The sequence below is a fragment of the Carassius gibelio genome, chromosome A12 (assembly GCF_023724105.1).
Source record: "Carassius gibelio isolate Cgi1373 ecotype wild population from Czech Republic chromosome A12, carGib1.2-hapl.c, whole genome shotgun sequence".
NCBI classification, from domain to species: domain Eukaryota; kingdom Metazoa; phylum Chordata; class Actinopteri; order Cypriniformes; family Cyprinidae; genus Carassius; species Carassius gibelio.
Window position 1 is genome coordinate 23,964,945 of NC_068382.1, and position 12,329 is coordinate 23,977,273.

Here is a 12,329-nt window from a genome sequence, read left to right on the forward strand (position 1 = left end):
CAAAACCTCCGTTGTGCCGGGATTAGGCCTCTTTCAGGAGCCAGATCTGTCAGGCTCTGGTCTTGATTATTTAGGATCAGTTTTATTGCCATGGAAATTATGGCTAATTCTACATCAGCCGTTAGATATACAGCTTGAGCCGTGCACTGGGGTGGTTTGGTGAAAGCTGAAGTCACTAAACTTTGTGTTTCTTTGACTTAAATTCATATGAATACAAATGTGGAAGAGCAGGAACGGGACTGAGTGACTCTCCTTATTGTTGATCCTTATTGTTGAGTCTAACATACATAGAATTATTTTATATATATATATATATATATATATATATATATATATATATATATATATATATATATATATATATATATATATATATATATATATATATATTTAAACTAAATAATAATAATAATTTAAATATTATATGACATACAGTGGCATGCGAATGTTTGGGAACTCCTGTAAAAATTTAAATAATTTTAACAAAATAAGAGCGGTCTTTCAAAATGCATGTTCTTTTTTATTTAGTTCTAAGATATTTTAAATAAAATATGTTTACATTTAGTCCACAAGAAAAAAAATAGCTGAAATTATTAAATTAACCCTATTCAAAAGTTTGGGAACCCCTGGTTCTTAATACTGTGAGTGGTTACCTGGATGATCCATGACTGTTTTTTGTTCTGTGATGGATTTTAATGGGTCCCTTGTTTGTTCTAAACAGTTAAACTGAGCACTGTTCTTCAGAAAAATGCTCCAGCTCCTGCAGATTCATCTTTTGCATATTTGAACCCTTTCCAGCAGTGACTGGAATTAGATTTTTTGAATTTGAAGGACACGGTATATTGTATTTAATTTATCTTTCGGGATGCAAGTATCTTCTGTTGCTTCTGATGGGCAGTAAAAAGAAGAAAAAGAAAATAAATTTCAACAATGAAAAATGTTGACTTTTCATCCTGTTCAAAAGTTTTCACCCCTGAAAGCTTCATGTTTCCTTATTGTTTATTTATTCATAATTGTTATAGTAGGTTTATTTTAATGGACAGAGACAGAAAATCAATGAAAAAAATCCAGAAAAAATAAAATAAAAGTTAGAGATTGATTTGCATTTCAGTGAGTGAAATAAGTATTTGACCAACACTTACCAACCAGCAAGAACTTTGTCTCCCATCTATATCTTCTATTCCAACCTCTCCCACCACCATGGACAAAACCAGAGAGCTGTCAAAGGATGTCAGAGACAAGATTGTAGATCTGCACAAGGCTTGAATGGGCTAAAACCATCAGCAAGAAGCTTGGTGAGAAGGAGACAGCTGGTACGATTATTCGGAATTGGAAGAAATAACAAAATAACCATCAATCTGCCTCGGTCTGGAGCTCTGTGCAAGATCTCGCCTCATGGGCTGAGGATGATCATGAGAAAGGTGAGGGATCAGCCCAGAACTAGAGGGGAGGAGCAGGTTAATAATCTTAAGGCATTTGGGCCACAGCCACCCAGCAAAACATTGGTAACAGACTACACCGCAATGGACTGACATCCTGCAGCGCCCACAAGGTCCCCCTGGTCAAGAAGGCACATGTGCAGGCCTGTTTAAAGTTTGCCAAAGAACATGTAATGATTCAGAGAAGGCTTGGGAGAAAGTGCTGTGGTCAGATGAGACCAAAATTGAGCTCTTTGGCATTAAATCGACTCGCCGTGTTTGGAGGGAGAGAAATGAATGACCCCAAGAACACCCTCCCTACAGTCAAGAACGGAGGAGGAAACATTATGTTTTGGGCTGTTTTTCTGCTAAGGGTACAGGACGACTTCAACATCATGAGGGGCAAATTGACTGGGCCATGTACTTTAAAATCTTGGACGAAAACGTCCTTCCCTCAGCCAAAACACTGAAGATGGGTCATGGATGGGTCTTCCAGCACGACAATGACCCTAACCATACCGCCAAGGAGACATTGGAGTGGCTCAAGAAGAAGCACATTAAGTTCATGGAGTTGCCTAGCCAGTCTCCAGACCTCAATCCATTAGAAAATCTGTGGAGGAAGCTGAAACTTTGAGTTGCCAAACGACAGCCAAGAAACCTTAACGATTCAGAGAGGATCTGTAAAGAGGAGTGGATTAAAATCAATCCTGAGATGCGTGTGAACCTGGTGACTACAAAAAACTTCTTACCTCTGTACTTGTCAACAAGGGTTTCTGCACCATGTATTAAGTCGTGTTTTGCTTGGGGATCAAATACTTGTTTCACTCACTGAAATGCAAATCAATTCTAACCTTTATATAATGTGCTTTTTTTCTGGATTTTTTGGGTGGTATTCTGTCTCTGTACATTTAAAAGATAATATATATATATATATATATATATATATATATATATATATATATATATATATATATATATATATATATATATATATATATATATATATATATATAAATATATAATTACATTATGTAATTTTGACATGGGAAAGAAATTGTAAATTAATGCTGAATGAAAAAAAAATACAGTTTTATTACGGTTTATAATGCAGATTTGCAGTAATAAAACCTATTTTAAAAATACCTCTATTGTGTGAGAGAAATTAAAAGATTGGTGATGCATTCTTTTGCAAATGTGATGTTGGTTTATATGCATATAATTAATATTGCAGTTTAGTTTTAATATAACATAAAATAACTATTTCAATTTAAAGTCTGCGTGTGGTTTCATGCTATCTGCTTGAGATAAGCTGCACTGTACAGATATGAATGTATGATGTGTACATAATATGATACCACTGTTATGGCATATAGGGACAGACGAGGCCACAACAAAGAGCTTCATTAGGTTGTTATAAAGGTCTGATTTAAACCTGAAATAAATGCAGTTTCCAGGGAGATAGTTGTCAGGGCAAGCCTGATGTTTAAAAGCATCGATTAGCAATGTTGTGTTCATGCCGTCACCTCAGCAGGCTGCGAATGCAAAAAAGGTTTATAAATAGCATGGGTTGAAGAAAGACTATCTGTGAGTGATTTTAAAATAGTAATGCTCAGCAGGCTTAGTCAGTGTTTTAGTGATGTCGTCAGTCGATGAAATGTCTAGAACAAAGATCACTGGTTTGTGCTATTGTGGAGATATCACTTACTTGTTTTTCCTTCTTTTAGCTGACACGCTGGAGAATTATGACGTAATTGAACCACACCTGCTCATCGGAGGACAGCAGAGACCGGTCAGTCTAATAAAGTCAATGGTAAGTCACTGGTAAAGTCGAGCTCCCAGTTTTTCTCTCAGAAACACATTATGGCCACATACACATTGCAGCTAAATTCAGTTGTCAGTTCACCTTTTAGTGCTTAGTCCTGTTGTGTACACAGTTCAGTAATTCATGGGAGTGAAAACTGCATTCTACAACCACTGACTCCTGAACAATGCAGGAATTGACAACCACATTTAAAGAAATTCTATGCACTTTTCATACCAACTTGAATAATTGGTTGTTAATGCTGTTTTTAAAGAGTTTTTTTTTTTTGTCTATATTTGCAATGCAGAAAATCACAGGGGTACATTTTTGACTCATTAGTGTTGCCAGAGCTTGCCTGAAAAACAAAAACAAACAAACAATAAAAACAAGCCCATAATAAGCTCATATCCAAACGTGTTATCTTGGAAGTAAAACGCATACAAAAATATAGTGCCTACTCCATAATGCCTACTTATTTACTCCATAATTTGTATTGTTTCAAGAGCAGAGCCCAAACATCAAACTTAGAGATGCTTAAAAAGCCACAATTATAATAATTGGACATGGCAACCCTACAAGCACACACACACACACACACACACACTTGCTTGTACTAAATATGTTATATTCTACCAATGATAAAACTGCGTTAGATGCTAAATGTTCCAGTTTGTGAAGTAAAGCCACTGGTGAAGAGCCTTTGTGTTGTGTTTATGATCACAACGATATTGGTTTTCAAATTGTATAACAGTGTATGTAAAATATGAACTTTAGGTATGGGAATTGCATATTTAGATATTTGGGATATGGTAATTTGGCTACTTTTGCATGCAGACCTGGCAACACCTAACATAAAAAGGTTTTGGTTGCTGTAATATTACTTATTACACAACACAAATTGCGGATACCAAATGTGCAAGAAGGCATTCTGTTGCTATGGTTACCACGTTGTCAATCTTTGCTGTTTCGAGAGTGAGTTCAGTTCTTTTCACACACAAAACTGTAATTCAGGGCATTAACTCAAGTAGTTAAATATGGCTGGGTTTACAGTGAAACTTTACAGTGTCCACTTGGCCTTTTAAAGTTAAAGTGTTTTGTAAAATTACTGTAGATTTTGTCAACTAAAACTACAATTCAGATGACTAAAATATGACTAAACTAAATGGCATTTTAGTCAAAAGATATGACTAATTTTATAATCAAAATTTGCTACCAAAATGAACACCTTAGGACAGTCAATGGAGGGTGTAACTGTGGGAATATAGTGGAAGAACTGTATTAGCTGGACTCACATCATCAAAAAATGAGCACATGCTTTACCTGCCGTGCCACACTGTTCTTCTTCATTACCCAGTTTGCAAAGGGACACTATCTGACACAATGACATTCTCCTGTATAAAGTTTCCTGGAGCAGTGAAAATACTCCCAACACCACATGTCAAGCCTGTGATGAAGCTCTTTAGCTGGAATGCTGTGTTTCTTTTTTGTGGGACATTAATAATTGATACTGACACTTGGCATGTTTTGCTCCAGTGCAGCAATGGCTGTTTGGATCCTCCAGGTGGTCTATGATAAAATCGAAATGGGAGGTAATGCTATTGTTGGAGACCAGTGATTATTTGTCAATGCAAGTCTCTCTTGTTCCTTTTCAGTAGATTTATGAACTAGTGTTGGAGATTATGACCAAAAAGATTAGTTGACTGATTCGTTCAGTGACTCTGGCGAATTAATACATAAAAGCCAATGAAAGTCAATGCCAGTTAAGTTTGAAGACCCCTGGGAGCTTCACAAAGTTCTTTCATACTTCTTGCTTTGACACTTTTGTTTTACACTCTTGCAGTGATGTCACTTTGAAACGTCTCTGAGGAACCCTTACAAGGGTGTTACATTTGCTCCATTTGTTTGCTTTACTGTGGATTAGTGGAGGTCAAAGGTGTTAGCGCTAGTTTTTAACCAAGTTACATCCATAAGAGCATCAACCCCTAAATGTCTTTTCATCAGAGATTTATAAATGCACTCCCACAAACCCTCAATGTATTCCATGCGGTTTAATAGTTTTTCCAACAAATACAGTGAATGCTACATCCATGCATTTAATAAAGTAATAGGCCACAGGCTGACGTATGTTACAGTGATTTTACCATGGGAAACCATTTTCCTTTCCCTTACCAAAAAGAAGTATACTTCAAGTTTATTTTACTGAGTATACTTAAGTAAACAAAACTTATACAAAAATCAGTGTTCTAGTTCTATACTTGTAAGTGTACTATTTCAATACTTCTTGGGACTAAATTGGCCCACTTTCTAGTATATACTTTTAAGTATACTTTAAGTATAACAGTAGCAAACTTAGCGATAGCGTTTATAATTAAACCACAGTAGCCATAAATTTACAGTTGTCTGAGACGTCATGAAATGTTCTTTAGCATCACAAACCATAAAATGCAGTCAGGGTTCTGCTTTGGTTTAACGTGGTTTCCAGAGATCTGGAGCTGATTCGGGGTAGCTCGGTGGTTTGTGACTGTTGTCTCGCGGCGTGCTGTCTTTTAAGGGGTCGTTCACTTATCACGTCTTATGCACACTCAAGTTCGTTATTTCCAATGTAGGCGCGCGCTAAGCGCGCTCATAATGGAGGCGGCGGAGGTTTTTTCCAGGCGCGTCCGCACTGCATCGAGTTAAAAACATCTCAACTTTTCAGAATGCCGCAAGCGCAAGAATATCAGACTTGAACCAGGAAGTTAGTCACCAGATCACACGGTAACCAGTTAAACCGTAACACCAGAGAGTGCCAGGATTTTTTCCTCTGAGGTGCTCGCGCATCGCAGTTGTGCTGCCGTGGTACACCATATCAGTTTTGCAAAGGGAACAAAGCACTATTTTATTTGTCCTCTGTTTAAAGTATTCCCATACTTTTGATAACAGTGGTCTCCGTTTTTGTGATAGAATGCAACTTTCTCCATTCCCAGTATGCCATTACTCGAGATGTAAATAAACAGTGTGACGCGTCGACGCATTTCACGCACGTCGACGTATTTTTTGCGTCGTTGCAGCACTAAAATAAATAAATTAATAAATAAATGAGATTTAAAAAACAGAAAAAAGACTGAGTTGGATTCAGAATGATAATCAAAATGTAGATGGAGTCGATCAACACCCCAAAGCTCATGGGTCGAAATTTTATTCCACAATGTTACACAGTTTTGATGCTGCTTTATGCATCTGTTGTTTCGGTTTCTTCTTTGTTTGTGTTTTGGAAATTCTGTACAGAAAATGTGTTATAGCGCCCCCTACCTGATAACAATGAAACCATGGATTCCCGGAGCACAAGTATAGCTCAAATATATTTAGACTTATTCTAAGTATAAGTCAGGTATACTCAAATGTGACTTAAAGTATATTTCTGAGAAGTACATAAAAAGTAGACTCTTTTAAGTTTACAAGAAGTATACTAATAGTACACTTGAATAAACTTCTTTTTCGTAAGGGTTGGCTTTTGTTTAATCTGCTTTTCTTTTTTTCCATCACTTGGATGAAGGTCAGCCTATATTCTAGGTCAAATTTGTGCTAAAGACTTAACTTTCCCACCATCTACCTCAGTGTGTATGTGTCACGGTTGTAGCCATGCATTAGCACGCATATGCAATGATGCATGGGCCTCTTCATGTTTGACAGATGATTCATGCTTATTTCTGCTGTATTTTGTCAACGCCTGGCTGGTTTAAATCCATTTCCCTTAGAGCCTTGTAGTAAATCTGCCGAACTTTCAGACTTACAGAGCGTGAAGTGAATTAATGTCAGAGAGAATTGAAACATAAAACTAATCCTGACAGCTACAGACTTACGACACAATGGTGGATTAATTTTATCCTGTACAAAAGCCCACTCAAATCTGGAAAGATGCTTTCTCTCGCTGTGTATTGGTCTGCGGACTTGCATTGTCTTTAATGCAGCGGTTAGAACTTCATCTTCCATGACTGTAACCACTAACATAAGTTAAGCCAACAAGAAAAAGCTATTGCAACCCATTTTGCTTTCATAATTTGATGCATTCCGGATAAACCGTAATACTTAACGCAAATAAAGATGTGTGACCATATTTTTTATTCTCCAGTCCATTGGGAATATGTGTTTTTGTACTAACCACTAATGATATGGACACACAAGTTAATAGTTGACTTGTATGAATAAACCAGCAATTTATTTACTTATGTCATGCATAAGTATGAGATGATTTGGTCTAATTTTTTTAATCTTCATAGGTTGATCATTCATTTTGTTTCTTTCGAAGCCACTAGAAGGCAAGGCTGCCTGCAACCTTTAGCTCAAAAAGCATAATGGCATAATTATTAAAAAGCATAATTTGTTTTTTTTTTTAATTGATGTCAATGGGGGAATGGATTCACTATGCTGAATAAACAGCTTTTTAGAGGAAAGTGCTTATTGTTTAATGAATAGACAGCCTATCGGATAATCTTCAATATGTTTTACATTAAAAAATCCGTTTTTAAAGAGTTTACACTGAAAAAATGCAGTTTTATATTCCAAGTTAATGATGCAAGTTGACTGTTACACCTTCTCCAATTGTAAGTAATACAGACCCTCTTATCTCTCAGTTGATATGTCAACTGTATCCCACAATGCAGTGCACAATGTAATGCACTTATTGTGACCATTTTGATGGATGATCAATACCGTGATTCTGAACATCTAATTTAGTGTAAAACGTAATTTTTGAACTCACTTTCTTTTTTATTTGTATTTTTCACCATCCATTAATGTGGAGACTTTGGGGAGTGATTTTCGAAAATGTGAATTGTGTGTCTTCTGTTGCATTTGTTTTCAGTTTAGGAGATCATGCATTTCTTTATTCTCTTTTGTCTGGTTTTAGGGTCATCCTGGATCACTGAAGGTGCTAATAGAAGTGGATGGAGAGCAGCTGCTACTTGATCTGCAGAAAAATGAGTAAATACATCTTTATTCTGGCACTTTACCACATACACGGTACCACAGAACAATGATGGTAACATTAGGTATTACCATGGCAAGCTGATATACTATGGCAGGGGGTTTTAGTCTTTTAAATGCCACAGACCCCAAATATGATCATCCTCTTGTGAAAGACCCCATCATAAAATTAAAAAAGGAGCTATGTGTTTGTATGCATAAATACCCAATTTGTATTTTATATTAATTAATGTAATATGTGACAAATATTGTTTGGAGATAATTTTTTCCTATTACTTTAAGTTTTTTTAACCCCCAATATACTGTTTGCTTGTTCATTCATTCTAGTTTTAGTTTACTTTTTATTATAATTATTAGTTATTCATTTTTTACGGACTCTCTAGCGCTTCTATGCATGACATCTGTGTTGGCAGTACCCTTTGTCCAACAGTTTATTATTAATATTATTATCAATATTTATTTGTAATTTCGGGTGTTTTGACTGTTAATAAACCCTAAAACATATTTTGCAGTGATATGTTTGTAAGAGCGTAAAAGTTGTGTTTTGTTACTTAAATAAGACATGCTATGTAGCCACAGTTAGTTGCTTATTTAGAGTATATATTTATTGGGTTTGTCCATTTTCGCATCATTGTCTATATTGTATAGAATAGCAGAGGAGATATTCGTTCAGGGCATATTTTCGGTTGGTGTTTGATTTCTACATGAGGCATTGTAGTATATCTTTATTTTTTGCATTTGAAGGCTGAGCTGATGTTCTGTGTTTCAGAAGTGTTAGACCAGTGTGACGCGGTCAATCAGGTCGGCGTAATGAAGCTCCTGTCAAACCAACCCTTGCCAGTGTGGTTTTTGAATGCAAATGATCATTCGCTCTGACAGCTTCATGCCGGCGGCAACAAAACAGAGTCTAATTACTGAATCTGCTGATTTCCATGCTCTTCATTTGTTTTGCAGTATATCATCCAGAGAGCGAGAGGGTGGGAGAGTAACTTCATTGCGTGAGCTTCTGATTTTATATTCAGGTCTCTGGTAACAGAGCATGTGTGAATGTGAACCAGAGCGTGAAGAATTAAAAAAAAACATTCAAAATTTGTGGCGCATTTAAAGTTGCGGCGTAAGTGACCATGACGTTATAGATTTCTTGTAGGCTACATACACAGCTGCTAAATGCGGCCCAGGTCTTGATATGAGACAGGACACAAAAACACAAAAAGTGTTTTCTGCTCACCAAGTCTGCATTTATTTGATCAAAAAAAAAAAAAAAAAAAAACGGTAATATTGTGAAATATTATTACGATTAAAATAACAGTTTTCTATTGAATATAAAAAGTAATTTATTTCTGTGATGTAAAGCTGAATTTTCAGCATCGTTACTCTTCAGTGTCATATGATCCTTTAGAAATTATTCTTAGATGTTGATTTGTTGTTATTTTAGTAACATTTAATTATTATTAGTGTTGAAAACCGTCGTGCTGCTTCATATTTTTGTGGAAACCATGATGCATTTAATTTTTTCAGGATTCTTTGTTGACTAGAAAGTTCAAAAGAACAGCATTTATTTGAAATATAGTTATTTTGTAATATTATAAATGTCACTTCTGATCAGTTACATTCTTACTAAATGAGCAATTAATGAAAAATAAAATGTCTGGCCCAAAGTTTTGAACAGCATTATATATAAATGTTTTGTAGACAGAACACCAGTATTGCCATAGAGCCTGTTTTCCAGAAAACCTCAGCTTCACTGTTATTGTGGCTTTTGGCTGAGGCTGTGGTGGTCAGACAGTGTCATGTGGAAATTAAATCCAGCATTTGTTAAACTGCATGAGTAAGAGAGTGAGAGAGATCTCGTGTGAGTCTCCTGCCCCACTGAAGCTGATGAATTCCAGTTGTTGAAACTGGATGAAGCAGAGTGGACTAGAAAAAAACATTCATCAAATCAAATTATCAAAGTTGAAAGCTTGGATTTGTTTTTCAAACTGATTTCAGCACAAGCAGTTCAAAATGTTGTGGGAGGTGCTCAGCACACTGATTTACAGGGTCAGAGATTTTAGTCCTTTCATAAGCAGCAGTGAAACACATGATGACCAGTTTGTGTTCTTTATGTTCCTAGTCTTTTAGTCTATAAATGCTTGATCGCAGTTTAGTAACTGTAAGACTATGACCGAGTCAAATCAGTGCACTGAAATATATCAATGCATGTTTTCTGTAAGAAATACAGTAATAAATAGTTGCCGGTAGCCCATGACTTCCACTGTAGGGAAACAATACTATGCAGGTCAATGGCTACCGGCAAATCTTCAAAACATTTTTGTGTGTGTGTGTTTGGCACACAAGTAACAAGACATGAAGCTGAATTAAATGGTCTTTGTTCATTTATATAAGAACATGAATTCAATTTAATCTTCTTGATTTTAATCAAAGCCCCTAATTAAGTTGTACGAGTAAATTTAATTTCTGTGAATAACCCTGAAGTGGAAATGGAGGTAAAATTGGTTCTTTTTTTTCTCTTCACAGTCAGAACAAAGTGCATTATTCTTCTGCCCAGTCAAATACAGAAGTATAATTTGGCAAACAGTGGGGTGGCATCACTGCTGTAGTTTCTGCGGTTGTGTGCATCGGGATGGTCAGTATGTTGGTATATTAGTATGCAGGTGATTTAATGCATTATTTTTCTAAATAGTCATGTTGCAATCTTTATTGGACCTGTAACATATATTTTTTAAGCAAAACCAAAGCCTGCTATGCTCAGGATTAGCGGAAGTGATTTTTGGACTGTTCCCATAGCGTGTGAGAGTGAGACAGAGGGGTGGAAGAGCGCTAGAGACGTGTTATTATCAGAGGCATGACCCTTCCATGTGCCAGACAGGAAAACAAGGTCTCTCCACACCTTCTCACATTATCATGAAGCGATAAACCCGAGCGGATGATTAACACAGACTCCTGGAAAGTGTGGAAACACTGGCCGGTGGTTCTCAACTGAATTTTTCGGTAGGGTACAGTTTTTATGTGATTTTTCAAGTGGCAACCAAACACCATACCAAAATTATATTTAAAAATATATATTTAGTAATTCAATAAAATTTTTACTATACAAAACAATCACTGGAATAGGTTTGAAAATTTTTACTGTATTAGGAATTTTGTTTCATAATTAGTTCTTTTTGTTGTTTTATTGCGATTTCTCAAAGTGCAAAATTGTTGCAATATAATTTTTTACATTATATTATATGTATATGTACAGGTATATATATATATATATATATATATATATATATATATATATATATATATATATATATATATATAGTTTTGAATAATAATTAATATCTATATATATATATATATATATATATATATGATAAAAACTAAAATATTTTATATCTGACCCTAGATGAAGGTCTTTCATTATTATTATTCTTTTAAATATTCATTAAATAACAATGACCTGTTTCTCATACAAATCATATCTCTTCAAAATACTTTGTCACATCGACTACTTAAAGAGCCAATAAGATGAAAATTCTAAGCTTCCTATCACTGTTTATAAGTCCTGTACATTAGGTTTAAATCCATCCAAGGTTAAAAAACATTGTCATTTTGTCAAAATATCATTTTAAAATTACCTCAATTCTCATAGATCCCCAAACGGTTCGTGCGAAGCTGTTCAAGCCGTGCGCTTCAGTTTGAATCCGAATAGCGCTTTCAACGCGGGGGGGGGGGGGGGAAGGGGGGCGCACATTAGATATAATGAAGGGAGACATGAAAAACAGACATCGCGTTGTTTTCATATGGATTACTTTATCACAGAATATCTGTTTTCGGCAGCACTTGTTTAGTTTTAAAGTAGACATGTCAAGCTTTCTATAGATATCTCTCTCATGTCTCTTCATTGAGTATTCACGGAGTTACACTTCATTTTAATGACGTGTTTGTACATGACGATCGGCGCAGAGAAAGGCTGCAGACAGCACACATACTGATAAGACGCTCGGGAGAAAACAAACACATAACTTCATAATCATACTTCGCGTTGTGATTCGGAGATGCTCGTTGCTCTAAATAAAGTGGGTAATGAACCCTCTTTTATGGCCAAACACTTTGAAAATCCCGCTGTACTCACCGAGATTAGAAAAGCAGTCATC

At 35.7% G+C, this 12,329-nt stretch overlaps 1 protein-coding gene across 1 annotated transcript in view; it reads left to right on the top strand.

The window, feature by feature from the left end:
* The window catches only part of LOC128025510 (disintegrin and metalloproteinase domain-containing protein 12), an 80,767-nt gene that overhangs the window by 15,379 nt on the left and 53,059 nt on the right, over positions 1 to 12,329 (top strand). The window contains exons 2-3 of the mRNA XM_052611939.1: positions 3,143 to 3,228; positions 8,108 to 8,181. Coding sequence (XP_052467899.1) covers positions 3,143 to 3,228; positions 8,108 to 8,181 — 160 coding nt within the window. The remainder of the gene's footprint in view (positions 1 to 3,142; positions 3,229 to 8,107; positions 8,182 to 12,329) is intronic.